The following is a 26041-nucleotide window of genomic DNA, read 5'->3' on the forward strand; positions in this document are numbered from 1 at the left end:
CTCCACTCTCCATTCCAGCTCAACATTTTGTCCTTGTATTTTCTTTCTCCAGCAGTCAAAGCTGAGAGATAAAACATTAGTGTGGCATTGAGAAGAAGGTCTGGTGGTGCAGTGCCTAAGACATTTGACTGTTAACCAGAAGGTTGGTGATTCAAACTTAACAGCCACTCCATGGCAGGAAGATTGGGCAATCTACTTCCGTAAAGATTTACCACCTCAGAAACCCAAAGGGAGTTGCTATGAGTCGGAATTGGTTTGGTGGCATTGAGAGACTGATGCCTCTCACCTTCTTTTTGATGCAAGGGTGCCTTGAGCACAGGGGTCCCAGAGGTTCAACCCTCAACAGAAATGGATGGGTGCTAGTGAAGACAGTTTGGGAGTGGGCCAGAGGGAGGTCTCCTTTTCTGCCCAGGTCAGCTCTTGGGGCACTGCTGCATGGCTCTGGGGGCTTCCCAACCTCACTAGGTCTTCTCTGCACTTACAACGTGGGCTGCAGAGTGTTGTGGAGGCAAAGGAAGATCTTAGATGAAAAATGGGGACATGCGAATGTTATCCTCATTATCTTTTTGAGCTGAACATCAACAGCTTTGCTGTATACAGGCATTTGTGCTTTTATCCCACAGGAGCCATTTGTATCTTTTACTCAGGACTTTATTTTTACATCCAACACATTTTCTTTAAGGGAATAGAAAGTGAGAAAAAGAAATGTACAAGCCATGGGAGAGCAGAAGGGAAAGCTGAGAATCTTCCTCACGGGAGGTAAAGTAACATCCCTACTGAAACTGCCTGGGAGCCAGGTCAGCCCCTGTCACAAAGCTTCCTTCCCAAACTGGGTCTGATCTCTGGGGCTCTCTCTATGAGATGGTCATTTCTAGCCTGGAAAAACCAAGGCGGAGCCATCCCAGGCCCGTCTCATGAGAGATCCAGGGTCTACTGTCTGCCCTATCAGGGCAAAGCGAATTGCAAAGACGAAGGCTGGACAGCCAACACCAAAGTCCCGGCCCAGTTCAGGGCAAGTACAGGAACCAGTAGTGTCAAGGCAGCATTCGGCACTCAATCTTCCAGCATAGCCCGTGAGTGAGTCGCAGAGAGTGCCTTGGGGCTCTGAAGCTTTCTCTCTAAGATTCCCCAACCACCAGCTCACAAGTGTCTCCCAGGCATGAGGGCCACAGAAATAACCTGTAGTAGTTAAAAGCAGGCAGCTTCTGCAGGTCAGTGAAATCTCCATGGTTGAGTGTGTCCCTTCCGTCTCGTGTTTTTTCTAGATCTTGCTCATTACTGACCAATGACGGACACCAAAAACACATTCTCTGTTCATTTGTAAAATCTGAAAAACAGCAAGTTGTGAAATCACTTGTTGTTATTTGCTGTCTAGTTAGACCCGACTCATAGCGACCCCTCCTTGGGTTTCCGAGGCAGTATCACTACGGAAGTAGATCGCCCCATCTTCCTTCTGAGGAAATCACTTAGCTTTAGGCAAATAATACTGAATTTCCTATAACAGAGTCAAATGGCTAACAAAGATCCAGGCTTCTACTCCAAATAGCCTTGGATCAAGTTTTGTGTTAGTGTGCTTTTTTCAAAAAAGAAAGAAAGAAAGAACAGTTGCCCTCATGTTGATTCTGACTCATGGCAACGCCATGAGTAGAACTGTGCTCCATAGAGTTTCCAATGTCTGATTTTTCAGAAGTAGATCACCAGGCCTTTCTTTCAAAGCACCTCTGAGTAGACTCAAACCTTTGAGTTAGCAGCTAAGCACTTTAACCATTTGCACTATCCAGAGATTCCAGTACTTTTTTAGGTCCTATCATTGTCATTTAGAAAAATAAAAAGCTCAAGGAAAGCAGTCCAAAAAACTTTAGCTTTGAACAGTGTTACCTCCTTTGGGACCTTCTAAGAGAAGCTATTCACAAATGAACACGGTAGGCCAGAAGGAGGTGGCCTGCAGATGGGATAATTTCCACAGGACAGTTAGAAGCTGGGGAACATCTGCACCAACTCACAACTTGAATTTGCAACAGCTGCTTTGTGAGGCTGACAGACTATTATGCCTGCACCTGGATCATGATTGCAAAACCAGAGATGGTTTTCCTTTTTTTTTTTTTTTTTAGCCACAGACTCTTTTGTTTAAATGACATCTTACAGGGAAGTGTAAACACAGACAACAGGTGAAGGATGAGGGTGAGGGGTGAGGGGTGAGGGGTGAGGGGTGAGGGGCCCACCCAAACTACCTCCAGCTCCTTCCCCACCTTGGTTGGTCCTCAGAACCCCTGAGCTTTCCAAAGCATGAGGTCCTGTATTCAAAATTGGTACCAGGTTATCGGGGAATAAGTTAAAAAAAGAGGGGTGTAGTGTGCACCAGAATCCCAGGCAGGAGTACCTTGATGGGTAATCATTCTCCAGAAAAGATCATCATGGGGAAGATACTGAACATAACAGACTTAGACAAATAAAGTTATTGTTTCCTAGGTAGGGGATAGTTTCTAAATCCAGCACAAAAGCTGAAAATCACACAGTCAAAATTATGATTGAAAATTGCTCATAGAGTACAGCATACGTGTTTTTAATAACTATAACCTGTGAACTATGATATACAAATACACAGGTATCATAATATAAAATATATAATAGCATATAGATGAAAATTATAATTTTAAAGTATTTTAAAGTATACTATGCTTCTTGGTTGGTGTGCTCATAGAATTGAACTTATTGTAGTTGCTTTTAGGGGCCCGGTAAGTCAGCTCCAACTCCTATCAACCTTCTGTATAACAACAAAATGTTGTCTGGTTCTGGGCTATCTTCATGGTCGTTGGTTTAGAGTTGAACTTACATCATAAGTTAAATGAGCTTGGGCTTCGACTGCTGGGGACCAGGTGCCAAGTAGTTCATGGGCATTACCTCAGTAGTCACACTAGCTACAAGATTGGTACTGTTAGTCCGTTTTACAGAGGCACCAGAGGCTCAGAGAATTGAAGTGACTCACGACAGTCACAGGGCTGGTGAGTAGCAGACAGGACTCGAGCCCAGAGGTGCCTCACACCGGAGCCAAAGCTGGTTAGTGCCAGGCCCTGTTGCCTTCTTCATTTTTTTTCCCCCCAAAACACTTCCATATAGCTGGGGGCTGTTCTGAGCAGCAAACGTAAGCAATGAAGTAGGTAGAGGTGAAACAGTCTTTATTGTGAGGAAGAAAAACAAGGCCAGGACAATGCTGGGGGCCCAGTGCAGGTTTGGAAGGCCTTGAGGGTGGAGAAGATGGCCGCCTCTGGCCTTCAATAATCTCTTGCTTCTGTATCTGCTTACCCACCTCAGGGGCCTAAGGGATGATTTTTCAGTCCTGTCTCTGTGACTCAACCTGTGGGTTTGCCAGCTCCTGGCACCCAGGTGGGGTCAAGGATGGACAATGGGACCAAGGCAGCCCAACACCCAACACCTGCTGCTTCTGAGAAAGGTAGCACCTGCTGGGTGACAGCACTGGTGGTGCAGTGAACCCGCTTGTCTTTAAATCCGATTCTGCTCTTTATTACCTTGGAGGTTTTAAGCAAATCTCTCCACTGATCTGTAAAATGGGGGAAATAAACCTTTGGGTTCAATCAGGACCAAGTCAAGTGAAATAATGGGTGGGATAGAAATTGGAATGCTTTCCAACACTCTATGCAAGCAAGGGTTGATTGCTAGCCCCTGGAGAGCTGAGTCTGACCACTGGAAACATACTTAGATGATGAATCAGGATTTTTGTTTAAGTTATCTCTGTACCTGGACTCTCTCGCCCATTTCTTTATGCAGACTATGATTTTTGGAAGGTGATGCCTAAACTTTGACTCCTGGATGCAGTTAGAGGCTGAGAGCAGCAGTGGGAGGTGAGGAGCCCAAGACCACACCCAAGGTACATTCAGCTCCTTTTCTGAGGCCACAAGAACTTACTGTTTCACGAAGCGAAGCCGGGCTCTCCTCCATAGGCCTGAAAGAGGAAAGCAAGAGCTCCAGTCAGGGTGGGCTGTGGCCACCAGTGCCAAGCCCCAGAGACTGAGGAGGTGTTGATAGGGACAGTTAACACCTCAGGCACTTCCCACGTCCCTGGCCCTGGCCTGAATACCTCTCATATTGTGTTGTTGTTGTTATGTGCTGTGGAGTAGTCTCCAACTCGTAGCAATCCTTTCTTGGGTTTTTGAGGGTGTATCACTACAGAAGCAGATTGCCCAACCTTCCTTCCGAGGAGTGGCTGGTGGGTTTGAACCGCCAACCTTCTGGTTAGCAGTCAAGTGCCTTGGGCACTACACCACCAGAGCTCCTTACTTCTCACATTATAACCCCCTTAATGCTCACTCAGGAGCTCTGGTAGCATAATGGCTAAGTCACTTGCCTGCTAACCAGACGGCTGGCGGTTCAAACCCACCAGCCACTCCTCGGAAGGAAGGTTGGGCAATCCTACTTCCGTAGTGATACTGCCTCGAAAACCCAAGGAGGGGTCGCTATGAGTCGGGGCCGACTCGACGGCACATAACAACAACAACAACAATGCTCACTCATAGCAAGTCTATGAGTTGGGTTCTACTAGTATTTTGTCCATTTTGTGTAAGAGGAAACTGAGGCACAAAGTAAGTGAGTAACTTGCCTAAAGTCATATAACTAGTGAGTGCTAAAGCCAGAATTCAAGCCTAGTTAATCTACTCCTGACTCTATGCCCCTGAACATTCAATCCTGCCCTTCCTGATGTGTGTGCTTAACGAGAGCCTGTGTACTCAGATGTGCAAAATTTCCCACTGGGATACAGGATGAAAACATAATATGTATATGTACATGTTTATCTCATCCTTTATTACTTTTTATTTTTGAAGCACGTTTAATAATATATATAATATGTTAAATATATAAATACATTGAATTGCAGTTTGTATTTATAATTTTCTTTTTTTTTTTTCTGATGAAGTCCATGATTAGAAAAGTTTTCAGATTCCTGAACTGTAATGGGGATAAACAGACCCCTTTGAAGGAGGCAAATGTATGCTGAAGTGTGTGCACAAGTGTATTTCTCTGTGGACAGGGCCCATAACTGTCATCAAATGTTCGAAGGAGTCTGTGACCCATAAAAGTTAAGACCATCGATAGAGACCGTACTCCTAATGCCCTTCTCCCATTTTATAGAAGCCCGGACAGGATGTGACATGTTCAAGGAGGCAGAGGAGAGCGGCAGAACCAGGGGCAGCATCTGGGCCTCTGAACTCATAGGCAGCTGTGTGGGCCAGCTCTCTAGCTCTCCACCTTTATCCTGAGCCCAGTGCTGTGCAGAGCCTGGGGAAACCCAAAGAAAGAGATGATTCAATCTCTGGAGTAGCTGAGGGAGCAGTAGCCATCTCTGTGTTTCCCTACAGCCTCATCTATGGGGAGGATTTCTGGCTTCTGAGGACAAAACTCAAACCCCCACCCACAATCTCTTTGTGCACTTAGCTTCCAGTCCCAATAAGTTCCTACTTATGGAACACATCATATGCCAAGCACTCTGGGCAAGACTCTATAGGCAGCAACTCTAGGAGGGAAACAATGCTATTATCCTGAGGTGAGGCAGCTGGGCCTTAGAGAGGTCAGGGTGCCTGCCCAAGATCACCAAGGGTCACAAGGGAGCAGCAGGGTTGAATCAAAGCCAGGTTAGCCAGCTCCACAGACAGGGTGGTCTCCTAGCCAACAATCAAGAATCAAGTGCCTCTCATTGGTTCTCTGTGGAAACTTCCACTAGGCTGTCATAGCTCTGTTCCCCCACAGAAGAAAGTACCCTTAGGGACACTTCAAACAGCAAATGGGTCATCATGGCATCCCAATAGGACTCACAGTGAAGGTGGATGGCCACACTCAGAGACACAAGCAGAACCACGATGCCAGCCACCAGCAGGCCAAGGGTGATGGGGCTACAAGATGGGCCTGGAAAAGACACATGAAACATGCTCATTACTGAACATCTGAGAGCTAGCTACAGATGCAGATGAATACAAGGAAGAAATCATTTGGAAGCCCCTCTTCCCAGAGAATACCACTATTAGCATTTGCTGTATTTCCTTCTAGTCTTTTTTCTATGCACTTTAAACATCATTGAGATAATTCTATATATAACATTTCATGTTCCATATATAAATTTAGGAACTCTGGTAGCGTAGTGCCTAAGGCACTTGACTGCTAACCAGAAGGCTGGCGGTTCAAACCCACCAACCACTCCTCGGAAGGAAGTTTGGGCAATCTACTTCCGTAGTGACACTGCCTCGGAAACTCAAGGAGGGGTCGCTATGAGTTGGGTCTGACTCCACGGCACGTAACAACAACAACAACATGTAAATTTAAAGACATTCCTTAAACTCAGTAGCTATTTATGTTCAAAGGAGGTGGATAATTTTCCTGGCTGGTAATGGGATTTTCACTTCAAAAAACAAAATTTTTTAACATTTTAATTTTACAAGAAATAGCTAACTAAATTTTCATTAGAAAATATTCCAGCATATGGTTAGAGTTCCCTTCACATCCCAGCTCTTTCACAGAAACATTATTAATCTGGTACCTTTCTGTTTGCCTTTACACATACATATAGTTACAGAGACACATAAAGGTTGTTTTTTTTTTTTTTTTTTTTTAAACCACAAAGTGGAATATACTGTACAAATTGTTTTGCAACTCCTTTTTAAATCCTTGCTTAATCACATCAGCATATTCTTCTTACCAGCAGAAAAGCTTTCAATAGTTTGGACATACTAAGCTCTGGTAGCATAGTGGCTAAGACACTTGCCTGCTAACCAGAAGGCTGGCGGTTCAAACCCACCAGCCACTCCTCGGAAGGAAGGTTGGGCAATCCTACTTCCGTAGTGATACTGCCTCGGAAACCCAAGGAGGGGTCGCTATGAGTCGGGGCCGACTCGACGGCACATAACAACAACAACAACAACAAGGATTATTTAATCATTGATAGGCATTTAGGTTATGCCTGGTGTTTTGCTTTTACAAGTAGCTCTGCAAAGAACATCCTAGTAAGTGTCTCCTTATGCAGATGCTTTACTGAAGCAAATATTGGGAATGGGAATTGCTAAACCATAGACTATGTACATCATAAATTGTAATAAAAATCCAAACCAGTTGCCTGGTGCAGTTGACCTTGACTTATGGCGACCCTATGTGTGTCAGAGTAGAACTGTGCTCTGTAGGATTTCAGTGGCTGATTTTCCAGAAGTAGACCACCAGGTCTTTCTTCTGGGCTGACTCTGGGTAAGCTTGAACTGTTAACCTTAGGGTAGCAGTGAGGGCATTAACCGTTTGCACCACCCAGGGACTCCAAATTGTAATAGATATTGTCAAATTGCCTTCCCAAAAGGCTGAACAAATTCACATTCCCACCTGCCACCAGTTCATGGCGGGGGGTACAATTCCCTACCCATTGCCAACCCTGGATGTTATGAAAAGCTATTGCCAATCCAGTGGGTGGAAACTATATTTCATTTCAATTCCTTGATTAGTTGTGAGCATCAGCATATTTTCATAGACATATTGATCACTTGTATGATTTTTCTTCCATAGGTTTCCTATCTGTTCCTTTGTCCACTTTTCATGCCACTTAAAAAGGTTTATATTATCAGTGCTGCAAATCCTAATGACACCTTTCATGCCCTGGAAATTGGTCCCTGGAAGTAGCTGAGGGGCAGAACAAGAACCCATGGGTGAAAAGGACAAGGATGTGGATTTGGGATCAAGGTATATACGAGTATTAGAATAATTAGAAAAAGTTTTGGATGTCAAGGAGGGGAGAAAATTTTTACTGAATATCTATTATGTACTAGGTAACTAACTGCAAGTTTCCATCTTGTGAAAAGGTATTTTATGGTTGAGAAAACCTAGGTTCAGAGGATAAGCTACATGCCCAAAGTCACCCAGCTACTAAAAAATAGGACCAAGATATGGCTGTAGTTCTTCCTAGTTCTAAAGCCCTGCCAGGTATGTCACAGAAACATGAGAGCCTGTGGTGGGAAGTGGAATGGGGCGCTTTGTGGAGGGGAACAAGCCAAAGCTGGAGAGGAGGTTCCCTCACTGGGTGGAATGGTGAACGATAGGTCCTTGAAAGTCCTTCCTGCCTTTGAGATGTTAAAGATTTCTGCCTGCCTGCGTCTTACCTCCTCCATGTTCTCACAATATGGATAAACCTCAAAAACACTGTGCTGAGTGGAGGAAGTCAGCCACGAAAGCCCCATGTTGCAATAAGCCCATTGATTTGAAATGACCATGAGAGGCAAATCCATAGAGAGGAAAGTAGATTCATGGTTGCCAGGGGTTGAAGCTGGGAATGGAGATGAACAGGACACAGGCACAAGCGATCTTACTGGAGGGATGCAAATGGTTTAAAGCTAGATTGTGGCAATGGTTGCATAACTTGGTAAATTTACTAAACATTATGTTGTTGCCTACTTGAAATGGGTAGGTTTTATGGTATGTAAATTATACTTCAATAAAGCTAGGAAAAAAAAAAAAAGATAATGGAGGTGGGCACAGACTCCAGGGGACTGCAGGGCAGGAAAGTCCCCCTCCTCATGGGGGGGGGCTATGGCTTCTTGAGGAGGGGTCATATTTGAACTGCAGGCCAGTGATACAACCATAGGTCCATGCAGATGCATGGTTACCCATCCAAACTGTGACTCCAGGAAAAGTTGCTACTTCCAGGAAAGGGAGTGCAAGGCTTGCATAGGCAGGGAGCCAGAGTCACACCAGTGACACTCCTAGCCTGGTCTTCCTTGCCTTGCTTGAGCCTCACGGTCTCCTGGGTCTGGATGTCACCACCCTGCTCCTGAGAGAGCGGTTTAGAAACCATTCTCCAGAACTACTGATGCTATCTCAAGAGGTTATCCTAAGCCCCTACCTATGGCGGTCCTGTGGGTCCAATTATAACAAGCTCTGAGCTCTGCCTGGGTGCCCTAACAAGCTCTGAGTGCCTTATGTATCTCACTTAATTTTCATCATCTCTCTGTTAAGGGCATTATCATAATTATTTTACAGATAGGGAAATGGAGGTTCAGAGAGCTGAATGACTTGCCCAAGGTCACACAGTATAGGCAGTAGTAGACAGGGAGGCAGGCCTGTATCTGGCTGACTCACTGTTAGGCTACACTGCCCCAAACTCCTTCTCTAAATACAACCTTCACTTACCTCCCCCAGCCAATCCCACTCCACTTGGCCACCCTCACACACAGTCGGGTTTTTCTTTTTACTTTTGCTGCCCCGACTCATGGCAACCCCAGGCATAACTAAATGAAAGCCCTTTTAATTTATTTGCATTTTACCCTTGAATTTTACTGAGGGTTGATTATAAGAAATTTGAAGACCTTCTTTTACCTAATTTATAACAATGATGCTGGATTTATTATTGTTCAACAGTCCCTACACCAGGATGGACAGAGCAGATTCCTCCTAGGCTTCTGTGCTAAGAGGGAGGCTCATCTTCTGAGGCCCGGTGTTGTCCCTTTATGCCATCACAAGGGGTGGGAGGTTGCATGGGACTTGGAGGATACCTTTTGCTTCCATGAAGTTTGCTTGCACCTCTAGAGCCACAGCACAGACCCAGTTTTTGCATCCTTGTTTTAATGTTTTGTGTTCTTTTTTAATGTGTTCTGCCTGAACTCCTTTAAGGAAAATTTTCAGGGTATAAGTGCTGTATAAAACAAGGTCATTCTGTCTCCACCTTTCTGTTCCTAAAGACTTTGCCTGTGGCAGCTTACCACTCCCTTGTCTAAATCCTGCTAGATGCCTCTCAGACTCTATCTAGTACATTACACAGTAAAACCTGTGAAAGGCAGAATCTGTGTAAGGTGGAAATCTGTCAGAGAAGGAAAACTTAAATGTTTTCCCCTAAAATGAGCAACAGAAAAGTGGTAAGACTGCACTCTGTCAAAGGTGGAAAACTCGTGAGAAGTGGAAAAGCAAGGTAGTCCTGCCGAGTTCTAGCTCTCACAGGTTCTAGTTCCACTGTGTGTTTAAGACGAAGCAGCCCAAGTGGCATAAGGTAGCCTTGTCATGGCTTCGTGTGGTTTGTTCTATAGGTAGGAGCTGGTGACACTTTCTGTTTGTCACCAGTGACTTTTGGGGGTAGAGATTAGTATTTTTCCAAGAACACATTTGGGCCCATGAGTTCAAGGAAAGTGTGTGTGCAAGTATGTGTGTATTTGAGTGTGTGTATGTATGTGTTGGAATGTGTGTGTACTCAGCTGCAGTGTCTGGTGCTTACAGCACAGAGAAGCACAGTTGTTCACTCAGTAACAAACAGATATTAAGCACATACTGTATTAGACACGAAAACAGGAAAAATTTAAAGTGCTGGTCCTATGGGCTGGGCTTTTTGTTTGCCTAGTTTTTATCAGCTTTATTGAGATATAATTTACATATCATAAAGTTCACTGACTTAAAGTATATAATTCACTGGTTTTTAGATTACAGATAGTACCTGTCTTACGATGTATTTGACTTATGACTGCACTTAATGACTGCCTTTTTTTTTTTGTACATTTTATCATAAGTAATATGTTGCATAGAGAAATTTGCTGATGTTATTATTCTCAGGGGGAATCTTGGTGGCGCAGTGATTAAGCGCTTGGCTGCTAACTGAAAGGTGGGCAGTTCCAACCCATCAGCCAATCCATGGAAGAAAGATGTGGCAGTCTGCTTCTGTAAAGATTACAACCTTGGAAACACTATGGGGTAGCTCTACTCTGTCCACTATGAGTTGGATTCAATTAGACAGCAATGGGTTTTGGTTTGGATCATTCACAGATGTTCACTTGCAGATAAATACTGCAGATTTATAAAGGTAATAATGTTGACTCAATGGCACATAACAACAACAACAACAATGTTGTTGTTGTTGTTATGTGCCATCGAGTCGGCTCCGACTCATAGCGACCCCTCCTTGGGTTTCCGAGGCAGTATCACTACAGAAGTAGGATTGCCCAACCTTCCTTCCGAGGAGTGGCTGGAGGGTTTGAACCGCCAGCCTTCTGGTTAGCAGTCAAGTGCTTTAGCCACTATGCTACCAGAGCTCCTAAAGGTAATAATAGTGGGGGGGAAAAGGGCATTTGGCTTACTTCAGAATCGACTTAAGATGAAGACATTGGAACAGAACCCTGTCATAAGCTGGGGACTACCTGTATTCAAAGGTTGCTCAACCTTTGAATCACAATCTAATTTTAGAACATTTTGTCCTTCCTAAAAAGAAACTCCATACCCTTTTGGATTCATTCCTCATTCTCTTCTTCTCTGAGCCCTCGGCATTCTTTAATCTACATTCTATGTCTACAAATTTGCCTATTCTGGGCATTTCATATAAATGGAATCATAAATAAGTAGACTCTTGTGACTGGCTTCTTTCACCATATAATGTTTTCAAGGTTCGTCCATGTTGTAGCATGCATCAGTACTTCAAACTTTATTTGAACAACAAATAAACAAATAATATTTGTCATGTGGATATACCACATTTTGTTTATTCATTCATCAGGACATTTGGGTTGTTTCTACTTTTTGGCTATTATGACTAATACTACTCTGAACATTGATGTGCAAGTTTTTGTGTGGATTCATCCTTCATTGAGTTTTGTCTTGTGACAGTTTGTGAGCCCGTCTCCCACTAGACTGCGTGCCGCTGTCATATGCAGTTTCCCTTCTGCCCCCGGCATGCTGCCAGAGACAGGACACAGAATCAACACTTGGGAAGTGCTTGTTGAATGAATGAAATGAGCAAGGAATGAAGTGAATAAGACTCCGCCTTGCTTCTGAGGGTCCAGGGGGGAGACGGGAGAACTCACCCTTCCTGGTAAGTAGGTTTGTGATCCGTCGTACTTTTTTCTTGGTGGTGGGCTTCTTGGTGGGCTGGGCAGTGGTGGGAAGAACATCAACTACAGAAAGAAAACAAGACACATATCTCAGTAGGTAAACCCTGGGTAGATTTACAGATAACACTTACAACTGTATTCCTTGCATCTGGTAGTGAAGAGGTCCCTGGAACACTACGACTGTGGTGTGACTGTTCCCTAGACTGCTACAGGGTTTGATGATCATAGAGAAGTAGAATTTTTGATCTGCTTTCCCAATTCTCAAATGCATCTGAAGGGATAGGGGTGGGGGTCAACTTGATGTCCTGGAGGGAGAGGGGCTGCACTGCAAAAAGTGCAGGCATGAGCAAAGCCCCAGTACCCTTGATTCACTTCTTTGTGACTGGGGTCAAGTCACTTAACCTCTCTGCCTCAGTTTCCCTACATGCTAAAATAAAGATGCCCCACCTTCTTGGGATGATCGTAAGAATTAAAGAGGATGGTGTACTTGGAAATGCTTGCAATAGACCTGGCTGCACTTGACTGAAGCCCTTGGGCTGAAGCTGGGGTCCCCATGCCCTTGGTACCACCAGCCCCTCAGCTCATCCTGCCAATCTCTAAGCAAGTGGAGGAAGCTCCTAGAAAGGAGATGGGTGCCCTTTTCTGTATATACAACCCATAGAGGATGCATATTTTGGGATTTGTTTTTTTTCTCCTGTGTCCTTAAAAATTATAAAATATTAGAGTTAGACCTTTGGTCTAGTCTCAAAGTTTAATATCAAAGGTGAATGCCAGAGAGGTAGGGGCTGGCCTCAAGGCCCCACCATGGAGAGTGCTGAGCTGGGACCCCGAGCCCCTCTCCTGGCTCCTGGGCACGGTACTGCACTCCTTCATTCTGACTCGGTGTCACATTCCAAAGTGCTGGGAAGGGCAGTGGGAGAAGCACTCAGAGCAAAAGGAGAGACTGGGTTCTGAGGAACTGAGGACTGTGCCAGCTGAGGAGTGGTGTGAACACCAGGCCCTGCTGAGTCTGGCTTTGCCTTTGTGGATTAAGTAAAGAGATTTCACAGAAATGATCTTCTGCAAAATGGTAAGAGAATGAAAAGGGTGATGCCAGGAACTTAAACTCTAGAGCCAGGGAAGAGAGAGGGGCAGCCAATGAATCTGTCATTTGGGGGCTGACATCTTTCATGTGAAAAGTAGACCCCTTGAATTTCACCTCCCTAAGATTCCTCTGGAAAGTGGAGAAAAGATTATCTGCTCTGTCTGCTTTATGAAGTTTCTAAGAAGAGCCAATTAATTAGAATGAACACTTAAGTTCCTACCACGTGCTGATGGCAGTGCTAAGCTCTTCAGCCTAAATTTATTGAATCCAATAACTTTTGGGTAGGTACTGCTATTCTCATTTTTATCCACAAGGAAACCTAGGCTCAGACAGCTGAAATAACTTGCCCAAAGTTAAACACACACACACACACACACAAAAAAAAAAAAAAAAAACCCTGAAAACAACAGTTGCCGTCGAGCCGACTCCGACTCACGGTGACACCATGTGTGTCAGAGCAGAACTGTGCCCTTGTAAGGTTTTTAGTGGATGGCTCCTCAGGGTGGACTTGAACTTCCAACCTCTCAGTTAGCAGCCAAGGACATTAACCATTTGTACCACCCAGGGACTTCTACCCAAACTTAGATGGCCATTAATTAGCAGAGCCAGGATTTGAACCAAGAGTTTGATTCTAGAACCTGTGCTCTCATTACGCCACATTGCCTAATGTGAAAATGTTTTCTGACAAAAAGTTAAACACATTAGGCCAACCCAAGGCCCTTGGTCATCAGAGTGCTGAGGGTAACGATTATAATAGGAAAAACAACACCTGCTATGGTACCCGAATCTGGAAGGAGCCTGTGTTAGGGATGTCACTGCATTCTGTTATCTCATTTAATCCTCACAGTCCTAGAAGTTCTGTTCCCCTTGCTTTATACACAAGGATGCACAGAGGGGTGAGACGATGGGTCAGTGGTGAGGCTCACATGGGAGGCGGTCTATAGGACCTTAGGCCCTTGACTTGGCACAGTGGCCTGCATCTGGTGGGGCCTTTGGGGAAAGATTGTGTTGTTTTAATTTCTTCTTGCCCAGAGGCAGATCCTGCTGATTCCTCTTGCTTCCTCACTCAAATCTCTCTTCTCAGTAAAAAGCAGGCCTTTGGTGCCTATGACGTGCTTGAGGGGACTGAGAAAAGGCCCCACTCTTCCCAAATACTTCCACTACTCTCTTGTTGTTGTTGTTATGTGCCGTCGAGTCAAACCCGACTCATAGCGACCCCTCCTTGGGTTTCCGAGGCAGTATCACTACGGAAGTAGGATTGCCCAACCTTCCTTCCAAGGAGTGGCTGGTGGGTTTGAACCGCCAGCCGTCTGGTTAGCAGGCAAGTGTCTTAGCCACTATGCTACCAGAGCTCCCACTACTCTCTTAGCTGCCCCCTTTAAAATGCACTGCCCAGCAGGGAGCAGGAGGGAGGCTGTTGCCCTGGATACCCCATGCATGGAGAGATTACAGTGGCAAGCATTTACTGTGCTGGGCGGTGCAAGGGGGTTTGGCACTATCGAAGCCAAGAATAGGTGGTGGTGGAGGTGGTGGAAGACCCTGAAAATCAGTTTTGCTTCTCTTACCATCTAACTTTCTTGGATCCTGAAATCTCATGAGTGGGAAGATGTGGGGTTTGCAGAGACACAAGCAATAAGCCAAACCAAAACCTCTCCCTCTTCCTCCCACGCACCCCCAAAACAGCCAAATTTCAATACAGGAATCAGTCAGCTCTCAACTTGAAGAACACCTGGGCTTCTGCCAGAGCGCTCACTCCCCCACCCAGTCCCACCCAAGGCCCAAGGCTGGGGATGGGGGTGGACAGAGGCAACACCCCATTTGTTGTCTGACTCATTGTGCCTCTAATTTCTCTCTCTGCCGTGCCCTATACTGAGCAGTCTAATTTCTGGGTGTGATTCCTTTTGCTCCCTTAATTAATCTTCCCTGTGCAATATGGTGGCCTCTTGCCACATGTGCTAAGCCCTTGAAATGTGGCCAGTCTGAATTGAGATGTACTGTAATATGGTGTAATATGGTGTAGTGGTTGAAGCATTCAGACGCTGACCAAAGTCAGCATTTTGAACCTACCAGCTGCTGCATGGGAGAAAGATGAAGCAGTCTGTTTCTGTCAAGATTTATAACCTTGGAAACCCTATGTGGCAGTTCTACTCCGTCCTAAAGGGTCACTATGAGTTGGAATCGACTCAGTGGCAGTAGGTTTGGTTTGGTACATGTAAAACACACATCAAGAACTTAGTGTGAAACAGGAATGTGAAATATCTCAGTAATAATAGAGAATTTTCAGCAGAACTGGTCTGGGACCAGGGCTTCTCACTCCCTGCAACTTAGGGTGTGGGCTGAGAAAATGTGAGTGCAATGCCTGCCCATCCACTTCCCTCAGAAACGTTCTTGCTGGATAGTAGGAGCAGTGAGAGAATTCTTTCCCTGCGTGCACACTTTGTGGGATTTCTGAGACACTGTCAGGCCTGTGGACAGAGCCCAATCCAGCCTCAAGTGGGTCTGACATGGCCTGGGGACAGTCCCTGCCCTGTTCCCATAAGAAGCAATATAGCCATCTCTGACCCTGACCCATCTCTTTTAGCCTCATCTGTAAAAGACTAGTCCCTACAGCATTAAGTGTGACAAGTGAAGCATTTGTACATGCTTGGCCTGGGTAAAGCTCAGTACATTGCTATTGCTCCAGGCTGTCTCCTCTTTGGAGGTGTGGGCGCTTGCTGCAAGTGAGGCAGCCCCAGAGCCTGGCCTGTGCCCCTGGCACACAGTAGGTGCTCAGTGCTTGTCTGTAGCATTGAACCAGATTCTTACCCACATGCAGCTGAGTTCCTTTCCCGAAGGTCAACTCAGGGTTCCCAACAACCATGCAGAAGTAGGTTCCGCTGTCGGAAGGCTTCACCCTTGTGAGGTTGAGGGTGAACCGTGGCCCATTCTGAGACACAGTTAGCTCCTTCTGTACCACATTGTTGCCATACACAGTCCGTTGCATGGGATCCCAGAGGGCCAGGAACTCATGGTGACTGTTCAGGCTTGGGGCTTGGCGCTGTCTCAGCCAGTAGATACGCATATTAGTGCGGGAAGTTTTCATCTCACAGGACAGGATCGCTGTTTGGTGGGTCTGAACCATTAGGGATCCAGGTGTCTGATGGAGTGCCAAGCTACTGTGGAGAGCTACGAGAAGCCAGAAAGAGCAGAGACCATCAGGATGTTGTCCTGTTATCAGTTGTGAGTCCTCAGAGTTACACTGAGTCACAGGATCACAAGAAAAGCTGTGGAAGAACCTGATCAGCTACAGGGTCCAGGGACTGTGTTAAAGGCAGCTGGTGGCTCCTGGCCTCAAAGCTGGTATACTTTCTCCATCCAGGAGATGATCTGCAAGACAGTGTTTGCTATGCCTAGCTTTACGAAGGGGACGGGTTGGGACTGCCATGTGTTGATTGTATACTTACACGCCTGGATTGTTACATAAGTTATCTCAATCAAGCCTCAAACCTGCTTAGGGGTTTTCATTCCCATTATATGGATGATGAAACTGAGGCAGGAAGTTACTTGTACAAGGTCCTACCTATAGCTAGTCATTGTATAGATAGGATTCAAACTCAGGGTTTCAAAGTCTGAAACCAAAGCCTTTCTGTAACATTTCCCCTAGTCCTGCTGTTATTAAATGTCTGGACTTTCAACAGGCTCCAGGCTCCTGAGAAAGACCCAAGGACAAGCTGGAGAGAAGCTCAGAACTGCAGGCAGAGTGCATGGCTAGTCTAACCAACCTACAAGAGAACCAGCCACCATTCTGGACAGCGATGACAACCCACAATAGGAACTCACCATCCCCTGGTGGGCACAATTAGAGACCATCATTTTCCCACCCAGCAAACTCTACCCTCTGTTCATTTGGTCACTGGATTGCCATTCCTGAGTGGAAGCATGGCTAGGAGTTCATTTTAGTCTCTGATGGAAAGCACTCAGCAAGCCCTTGAGAACAAGAACAGGACTCCCAGACCTGGCTTTGAATCCGGGCCCTGTACCGGTTGTGTGAGCACTAAGCCTGTCTCCTCCCTGTAAAAGGACAGTTGGGTGCTGCTTCACTGCCTGCCTCTGAGGGTTAGAAAGAAATGAGAAAATATCCGAGAAAGCGCATTGCAAACGGTAACACGCTAAACAAGAGTAAATCATTGTGCATGTGTCTCACATCTCTGGGGTTGTTACTGGCAGCAAATGAAATCTCAAGGTGAAGAACCAACTGACCCTGGCCTGGTGAGCCATTCATGTTAGCTGTGGGCAGATGGAAACCCTGCAGATTAGGATAGAGACTCAGGAGGGAGAGGAACAGAGAGGACATAGACCCAGGAGATCTGGTGGATGGAGAAGGCCAGTAAGGGTATGTGTGCCCAAGAGGAGCTGTCCGACTGTGTTTGCGGCTCTGGCTCCATGGTCCCATAGTGGCCTTTCTTACACAGATGAAATGAACTTAAACTTTTTACTTCAGTCACAGACCACTCTGAACTTCTGCTTGCATTGTGAGAGATGTGGTATCTCGGGTCGAAATGGCTACTGGGACTTCTCTTCTCTCCCCAAACACCATTATTGTCTGTTCAGTGGAGCAGAGGTTCTTGTTTTGGGTAACTGACCTCTTCAGGAAGATAACAGAAATAGATTATGACAATATATATTGAGCTGACCCAACACAAGTGCTGTGTTGAGTGTGGTACAAGAATCGTCTCAGGACAGTGAAGGACGTGCTCAAGTCCACACAGCCTATATATGGTGGGTCCAAATTCAAACCCAGGTCATGGGACCCCAGAACCTGTGCTTTGAAGCACTCCCTGAATTGAAACCTGTGATCCTTTCGTGGAGCTGGGTCATGTGCTTGCACACACAAAGTGGGCCACAAATATAGACTCCCAAACCCTTCCAGGAAAGCCCAGAAGGGGATCCTCGAAGCATAAAGGGGTCAGAAGAGACCTTGGGCTGCAAGTGCACATTTCCCCTCCTATGTCCTTGTGTGAAGACTTCCTGACTGAGACACACACTGGCCTCTCTCTTGTCTAACTTGCCTTTCTGTCGTCAGAGACTAAACACCTGACCTTCGTTAAGGCGCTGCTGTGCAGGACACAGAGCCAGGCCTTAGCACATATGCCACCTCATTGGACTCTTTTGTTCCTGTCAATAGCCCAGTGATTCCATTCTTCAGAAGGATGTGCTGTTTCTAGAATGATCGGCAATAACTAATAAGCTTTGAATGGCCTGGATAACTTGTACTTATGTTGCTGAGCTCACTGGGTCAGAGCCTGGGGGCAGCAGGCCTGGTTACCCTCTCTGGTGACCAGTTTTGGGCTTTTTGGGCATGAGAGCAAACAACCACAGGTTAGAGAGCAGTTTGAAGGGGCTTCTTCCAAAAGGTGGTCTGACCAGGCTCAGTCAGAATGACAATCTAGACTCCTGCTTACCTTCCAACTCCAATATCCTAACTCCAATGCTGCTTCTTTCTGGAGCCATACGCCACACAGTAACCCACACCAGGGAATACTGGAGAACCAGGAAGCCAGAGGAGGTACCCCACCATATTTTACTGGACCTCTAACAGCCTGGTGTTTGGCCCACTGCATGACAGACACGTCTCCGGAAGCAAGGAAAAAAAAAAGTGTCTATAGGACCCTTGGCCTCCTGAAGTGTGGAACAGGGAAGCCAGCGCTGAGCCCCTGACCCTTTCCTGGGGGCACATTCCTGGGGGAGCCCCCACCCACAAGAGCATTTTCCTTCTTTTGCCCTCCCCTCTCTATATCCTTTCCTCTCTCCTCCCTACTTTCTCCTTCCTTTTTTACTGTCTCCCCTTCTCTTAGGTTCAGGTTTTTGGGTAGAGGTGTCTTCAGCCTTGGAGCTTCCTGGACCCCTGGGGTAATGGGATAAGGGGTTTTCTTTCCACCCTCAGAAAGGGTGCATGCCCCACCACCACCCTCCCGATTCCTCCACAGCCCCGGGCTTTCGTTCCTGCCCGCACAGCCATGTCTAAACTTAACTCGGGCTCTCCCAGGGTCCAACGCCCACCACCCTGTCCCTGCCCCACGCGTCCCGCGGTCTCCTCCCCCTCTTACCTGAGAGCTGCGCCACAAGGAGGAGCCAGAGCCGCGGCTGCATCTTGTCCCGCCTGGGACACCTGTCCCAGCCAGGCTAGCTAAAGACAGTCGACTGTCGGGGTTGGAGGTAGGTGGGAACGAACCGGGCGGGGCACCCAGGGCAGCAGTGGGGCAGCCGGGAGGGCGGGGCTGGGCAGGGCAGGGGGTGGGACCTCAGGTCCATCTGGGTTCTGTGTGGTCTGAGGACCTTAAGGTTTCCGCCCTCATCCTGCCAGCGTGTCAAAGGTGTAGGGTACGTTTCCAAAGAGCCCCCTAGGACTGCTTGCTTTCCAGTGAGGAGATAAGGCCCGCAGACCTGGGCCAAGCAAATGCAGGCACCGCTGTGATCACCACTTGCCCTGGCAGGTGGTCAGGACAGGGTGGGTACTCCACAGTTGAGGCCAGGTGAGGCTCAGAGTGGGGTAGATCCCATAGGAAAGTTCTGTAGAGCTGGACCCTAATTGTCATCTCTTTGTAGTTTAGTAGGGGCCTCCTGGGTGACTGTAGCGCAAGCCCTGCCCTCCAGGCCACACACTTTTGGGGGAAGAAGGAACTTGCAGGCTGAGGGGAGTGAGCTGGGAGCTGGGGTGCAGAGAAACATCCCTAACCCTGTCTGAAGGATGGGAGAAAGCTAGACCAAGACCTTCAGAGTCCCCAAGGGCTGAAAAATTATGATGTGCCCCATATGGAATTTCTAGAAAAATACACTAAAACGAAATTAACAAGAGGAAGGTCAACAAAGATGTTTACTGTGAAGCTGTGTTTGTATGTGATATGTGTGTGTGTTTGGTGCATGTGTGTGGTATACACACGTGCCTTGCTTTCCTGTCCTGCAAGTATGCACACAGCTTGGTCTGCCTGCTGCGTAATCCAGCCCTGGCCATGTCTTCCTGCTCAAGCAGGTTAGCCAGAAGAAGGAGGTCAGAGTTGGGGAGAGGGCATCCCAGGGAGGAGAACTGGGTCTGTGGAGGCCTGCAGGGAGAGGAAGCCTGGGGAGGCTGAAGCACCAGGACTGGCTGGAGTGAAGGAAGGCAGGGGGAGGTCCAAGAGGAGACTGTAGAGGCCAACAAGGACCCAGCCAAGTAGTCCCTGAGGGCTACCCTATGAACTCAGTTTATCTAAGAGGTGATGAATGGTGTATCACTGGAGGTTTAAAGCAGGCAGTGGGGCAGGGATGCTGTGTCCAAATCTGGTGTCCTTTCCATTCCTTTCCTGTTCTCATACCTTTGTCTGTTGCTGTGATAGACATCACTCAGCTGGGTGTCAAATTCAAAGTTGTTAAAGAGGAAGGAGCAAGTAGGCACATGTCCTGAGTGTGGGGCTGCTCTCCTAGCCTAACTGGAGGCCAGTGTCACCCTCAATTTTATCCTTGTTCCCAGGAGTAACTGTAGAGGTCTGGGCATACACAGGGCAGCAGAGCTGGGGAGTTCTCACACTACTGCGAGCTTTGTAACAAGTTGACCACCAAGATGCTTTGGCTCATGAATGCTTTTAGAGCTGCAGCCACTCTCATGCTGTAGGAAATAAGGCAGAGGCATTCATGACCCTAAATAGTTTAAACTGAACCACCTTTCCGGCTTGACTCTCCACTCTCTGCAAGTTCTGCTATATTTAGAAAAGCTTTACTGTCCCTGAAGCTGTTCCTTCCGCAGACATACGTAGAGAGCTTTCGAAGTCCTGTGTTCAGCCCTGGGGTCCCAAGGGGCATGAGAGCCAGGTTATCTTATGACTGACACAAACATGTTACAAGATGAGTACCACACAAGTTTGGTGAGGCACCATGTCACCCACTAACTCTCATACACCAGCAGTCCTGACGCTTATATACCCTAATCAAGTTATTTGTCATCAATCCTTCTTTACCCTTCATTCATCTCAGCTGGCAGTCCCAGGTGAAAGAGGCAGAGTGGTGCAGGAAAGGAATGGAGCTGGTTTTGAATTCTAGCCTTGCCACTCACCAGCTGGCTATTTTGGGATGTTTACTAGAATCTCTGAATTTGGCATACTGCCTAAGGCATTTGACTGCTAACCAGAAGGCTGGTGGTTCAAACCCACCAGCCACTCCTCAGAAAGAAGGTTGGGCAATCTACTTCCGTAGTGATACTGTCTTGGAAACCCAAGGAGGGGTTGCTATGAGTCAGGTCCCACTCGACAGCACATAATAACAACAACAAATTGAAAATGGGAAATAAAGATCTTAACATAGTGGGTATTAGACTCCTGTCCAGTGCAGCCTTGGTCCATGGCGGTGACCCAGTCATGAACAGCATGCATCCGAGTCCTGGAAGATTTAGTTCTAAAGACCTCTGACCACAAGCCCATGTGGTCAAGCAGCATTGACTTCTTGCCCACTTAGAGTATATCTTTAGCATCTGTTTGCATGAGGGAAGTGGCCTCCCTCTAATGCACAGCACATCCAGAAAGGTGCCTGTTCTGGTTACCTAGTGCCGCTCTGACAGGAATATGCCACAAATGGGATGGCTTAAACAAACAAGAGTTTATTCTCTTACAGTTTGGAGGCTTTAAGTCCAAGTTCAAAATGCCAGGCTCTAGGGGTTGGGTGAAAGCCCCTCAACCATGGGGTCCAGCTCTGCCTCCTGCTCCCAGCCCACTGGAGCCAGAGGCATTTCGTCATTCAGACAGCCACTGGCTGCTGAGGCTGAGAAGCCCCAAGGTTGACAAGTCAAAAGGCAGAATCCCAATGTTACCAAACCACATGGCAGGCCATTAATTTAAGTCCATTGTAAGTCGCAAGGTTGGCAGAGCATGGCAGGCTGCTGAACAACGACACAGCTACATGCAGGGTCCAAGCATGCCATACATAGGCTAGAGACCATTCCCAAAGCTGCTGCTTATATACAGGAAGCAGACAACACATCCAAAGCAGATACTCAGCTGCTTGTGGTAGATCCCACCCTGGAGGTGATTACCAGTCTCTTCATGGGGAATAACTGCCACCAGCTGCCCAGCCAGTCAACCAGGCCCAGCCAAGCTGACACAAACATAACTACCATAGTGCTTCTGAAGCTGATGGAAGTCATCCTTTGTATAGGAGCATTTCAGATCCATTGGACTTTGGCTAGTGGGGCATGGGTGGGCCAGCTGGGGGTGCAGGATGGGGTATTGGTATTTCTGGTACTGAAATTTTTTTTGAGGCTTTCCTAAAGTCAATACTCTAAAGAATACATACAATTAGCAGGGCAGTTTGGAGGAGTAGTCACCAACTCAAACAGATAAAATGGGTATGACTGGCTGTCCAGTAGTGTATATTCCTTTTATAAACGTAACTCTGATTCTTAATCCCCTTCCCTTCAACAAAACCCACCTCACTCATCATGGAGTCCCTTGCCCTCCTAAAATGTCACCGCACTCTAGGAGGCTGAGCCCGACCCATGAGAATCAGGGACTATCTCTACCCCTAATCAGGTCAACTTGAGGTAGCTCCCCTTCTTCAATTCCTGGGGCACAGGAATGTACCTGTGGCTGGGAGCTTCCTGCCTGGAGCCCAGCAGCCCTCCTCTCCACACATAGTCATTATTCTGAGGTCAGACCAAGTCCTCCCTCCCTTCCCAGTCAGTGTGTGTGTGCGCGTGAGCATGTGTGTGATGCGCTCTGGGTCCCCTGCCTATTTCCCAAAGGCTCTGCTCATTTGTACAGCCCCATCCCTTCACTGTCAGTCCAGGTAGGACAGCAGACAGGCATCTGCTTGAGATCATCTTTGTGTTCTTCTCATCGAAAACCCAGGACGTGAGGGACTGTTTAGTTGGGCCTCTTGGGAAAACTAGGAATAACAGCAGCAAGGAAGAGGGGGAGAAACAAAACAAAACAAAGAAAAAAAAAAAAAAACTACAGTAACAAAAATAAAAAGGGACAAGTACTTTCTGCCTTTTCAACAGATAATAATTCCCAGATGGAAGGGTGGCCCAGATAGTTTGGGCAGGGACCTTGGGTCCTTCACCTCCCTGGCTAGCTAGTGCTGGCTGAGTCCTCACTGCACTGCTTGACCCCCAGCACATTCGCTGCATCTGGGCCCTGTGCCTCCTGGCTCCAAATTCCATTCTTTCACACTTGGCCTTGAACTCCCCTTGGGCAAATGTGTCTGCTGTCCCACTGGAGTGTGCACTCTTTTCTCAAGGACGGCTTATCTCTAGGACCTGAGTGTGGTGTATGGAGTGCTGTTATTGTTAATTGCCATCCAGTCAGCTTCCAACTCATGGTGCCCCCATGTATTACAGAGTAGAACTGTGCTCCACAAGGTTCTCCTGGCTGCAACCTTAACGGAAACAGAACATCACACCTTTTCTTTGGCAGTACCACTGGGTGGGTTCAAACCACCAATCTTTAGATAAGCAGTCAAGTACAAACCATTTGTGCCATCTAGAGACCTTTAGTAAGTGATTTAAAAAAATTGTTCTAGAAAACACAGCTTGCCTCTTTCTACTCAGTCTCTCATGGATGCCAGGGTATTATAACCAGGCTCTAGATTCACTGCCGTAGAGTTGGATCTGACTCTTAGCGACCCCTCCTTGGGTTTCCAAGGCGGTATCACTATGGAAGTAGATTGCCCAACCTTCCTTTTGAGGAGTGGCTGGTGGGTTTGAACCGCCAACCTTCTGGTTAGCAGTCAAGTGCCCAGGCACTATGCCACCAGAGTTCCTGGGTATTATAAAGTGAGATACTTTCTCACTGAATGATTCAAAGTTGTTGTTAGCTCCTATCAAGTCAGTTCTGACTCATAATAACCCTATATACAAGAGAATGAAATACTGTTCAGTCCTCTGCCATCCTCACAATTGTTATGTTTGAGCCCATTGTTACAGCCACAGTGTCAATCCACCTCAGTGAGGGTCTTTCTCTTTTTCACTGACCCTCTACAAAGCATTATGTCCTTCTCCAGGGACTAGTGTCTCCTGAAAACATGACCAAAGTACATAAGATGAAGTCTTGCCATCCTCACTTCTAAGGGGCATTCTGTCTATACTTCTATTTGTCTATTTCTATATGCCTATTTCTTAGACATATTTGTTTATTCTTCTGGTATTCCATGGCATACTCGATATTCTTTTCCAACACCATAATTCAAATGCATTAATTCTTCTTTGGTCTTCCTTATTCATTGCCCACTTTTTGCATGCATATGAGGCAATTAAAAATAACATGTCTTGGGTCAAGTGCACTTTAGTCTTCAAAGTGACATCTTTGCTTTTTATTTAAAGTTACTTGGTGCTTTGTCAGGATATCCATGAAAGATTACCCATAAGCAAGGTAAGGATAGGGTTACTGAGTACCCTGTCCCTGTCAGGAACTGTAAATTTGAAAAGAGGCTTTGATTCTGTAGGATTTGATTCTGTAGGATGATGCTGTGAAGTTGACGCCAGCCATACCTAGAAGCAGAGATTTTGATGTGGTGAAGAAATGTGACATTGTTCACTTCAGATTAGTAAGTAAGCATAAGTAAGCCTGTGCTTACTTAGTTTATTGGGTAATCCCGACACTGAGATTATTGCCTCAAATCACAGATGACTGGATGCATTAATTAAGGAAAAAACTTGCCCTTGTGACCAATAAACCCCCAAATCTTAGTGGTTTAGCTCAATATAAACACACTGCATTGTTTTCAACATTCAAATGTTTTGCTGGAAGGTGGGAGGTGTTTGTTCCACTCAGTTTTGTAGGGGACCAGATTCTTTCTGTCTTGTGGGTCTCCATCTTCAACTCAGGGCTTCAGAGATCACCATGGAAGGGGAAGAGAGAATGAGTGACTGCACAACTGAGCAGGCCTGCAAGTGGTGACATCACTCTGTCCACATTCCACTGTCCACTGTCCACTTGGTCATGTGAGCTTAACCAAACTGCAGGGGGCATGGAAAATGGAGTTTAGTTGCATCCAAGGGGAAATGGTGGATGTTGGAATCAGTAAATACACAACCAGTGTTGACCACCCTGATCCAGTGGGAAGATCATTGATTAGCATCCCTTCTCTGTTAATCATCCACCCTTGGGCCTCAGTTCCTATATTTGATGAATGAGGATGATAAGAGCTGCCATGCCATCTCACTGGGTAGTCTTCTAGCCAAATGACATCTGGATTTGCTTTATAATCTCTTGTCAAATTGAACATTAAGGAATTAACTCAGATTACAAACAGATGTATCACCTTCCTGGGGTGGAGGTGCACTTTGAAATTACACTGAGGACATTTAGATGGTCACAGTGATTGGGGTGGCTATAGGCTATAGGCTCTTAGTGGATGGGGGTCAGGGGCCCATTTGCACAGAAAGACTTTTCCTATCACTTTCAAGCATCCTACTAGGTAAGCACTCAGGTGAGTCATCTGTTTATAATGAACTATCAGAACTTGGAACCAGACTGTTTCACTTAATAACATAAAGTATTTTTTCCTCTCCAGGTTACATGCTCTGAATACAATGGTTTGTGGCCCAACAATCACCTATGCCTCTGACATTCAAATTCTGGGTTTTTCTCTACAGATCAGCCTCAGCCTCCTTCTCTTGATTAATCAATACTTGCTCAGTACAAGTCAGTGCCAGTGTTCAAGGACCTCATTATATCACCTACTACAGTTGTGCTTGAGAACTGACTGGTTAAAATTCTTATCAATGTGTTACAAAGCAGTCTCCTTGTTTATATTACAGGTTAGGGTTTATATGGATTTTTTTTTTTTAATTATGTGTGTAGGTCAGTTATATTCTCTGTGAATGTCATTACAGGGCAGCAAAAATGTCATTATTACAAAGTTGCTATAGAAATGGAGTGCTGGGTCTGGTAAGATTGACACTGCTGGATTAGTTCTATGCTTTGCAGCCTGATACACAGAGATACCCATTAGATCTCTCAGGAACAAATGGATGAAAGGATGAGTATTTTTAAAATATTATTTGTTGTTGTTGTTGTTATGTGCCGTCGAGTTGGCCCCAACTCATAGCGACCCCTCCTTGGGTTTCCGAGGCAGTATCACTACGGAAGTAGGATTGCCCAACCTTCCT

The 26041-nt window shown here is 46.3% G+C and overlaps 1 protein-coding gene across 1 annotated transcript; it reads right to left on the bottom strand.

The window, feature by feature from the left end:
• Positions 1-3920: 3920 nt before the first annotated feature.
• Positions 3921-19056, bottom strand: CD8B (CD8b molecule). The gene is made up of 5 exons (XM_007954094.1): positions 19014-19056; positions 15733-16092; positions 11817-11906; positions 5827-5916; positions 3921-3961 (listed from the first exon to the last, which is right to left on the bottom strand). The coding sequence occupies exons 1-5, from the start codon at positions 19054-19056 to the stop codon at positions 3921-3923; spliced, it is 624 nt and encodes a 207-aa protein (XP_007952285.1).
• Positions 19057-26041: the final 6985 nt, after the last annotated feature.

This window comes from Orycteropus afer, unplaced genomic scaffold (genome assembly GCF_000298275.1).
Source record: "Orycteropus afer afer isolate SDZICR_OR568_19922 unplaced genomic scaffold, OryAfe1.0 scaffold00431, whole genome shotgun sequence".
Lineage (NCBI taxonomy): Eukaryota > Metazoa > Chordata > Mammalia > Tubulidentata > Orycteropodidae > Orycteropus > Orycteropus afer.

Coding starts and splice junctions, on each gene's coding strand:
- CD8B (XM_007954094.1), bottom strand. CDS start 19,056: ATGCAGCCGCGGCTCTGGCTCCTCCTTGTGGCGCAGCTCTCAG. Junction 16,093..19,013: donor CCTTGTGGCGCAGCTCTCAG/GTAAGAGGGGGA, acceptor GGCTTCTCGTAG/CTCTCCACAGTAGCTTGGCA. Junction 5,917..11,816: donor AAACCTACTTACCAGGAAGG/GTGAGTTCTCCC, acceptor TGTCTTTTCCAG/GCCCATCTTGTAGCCCCATC.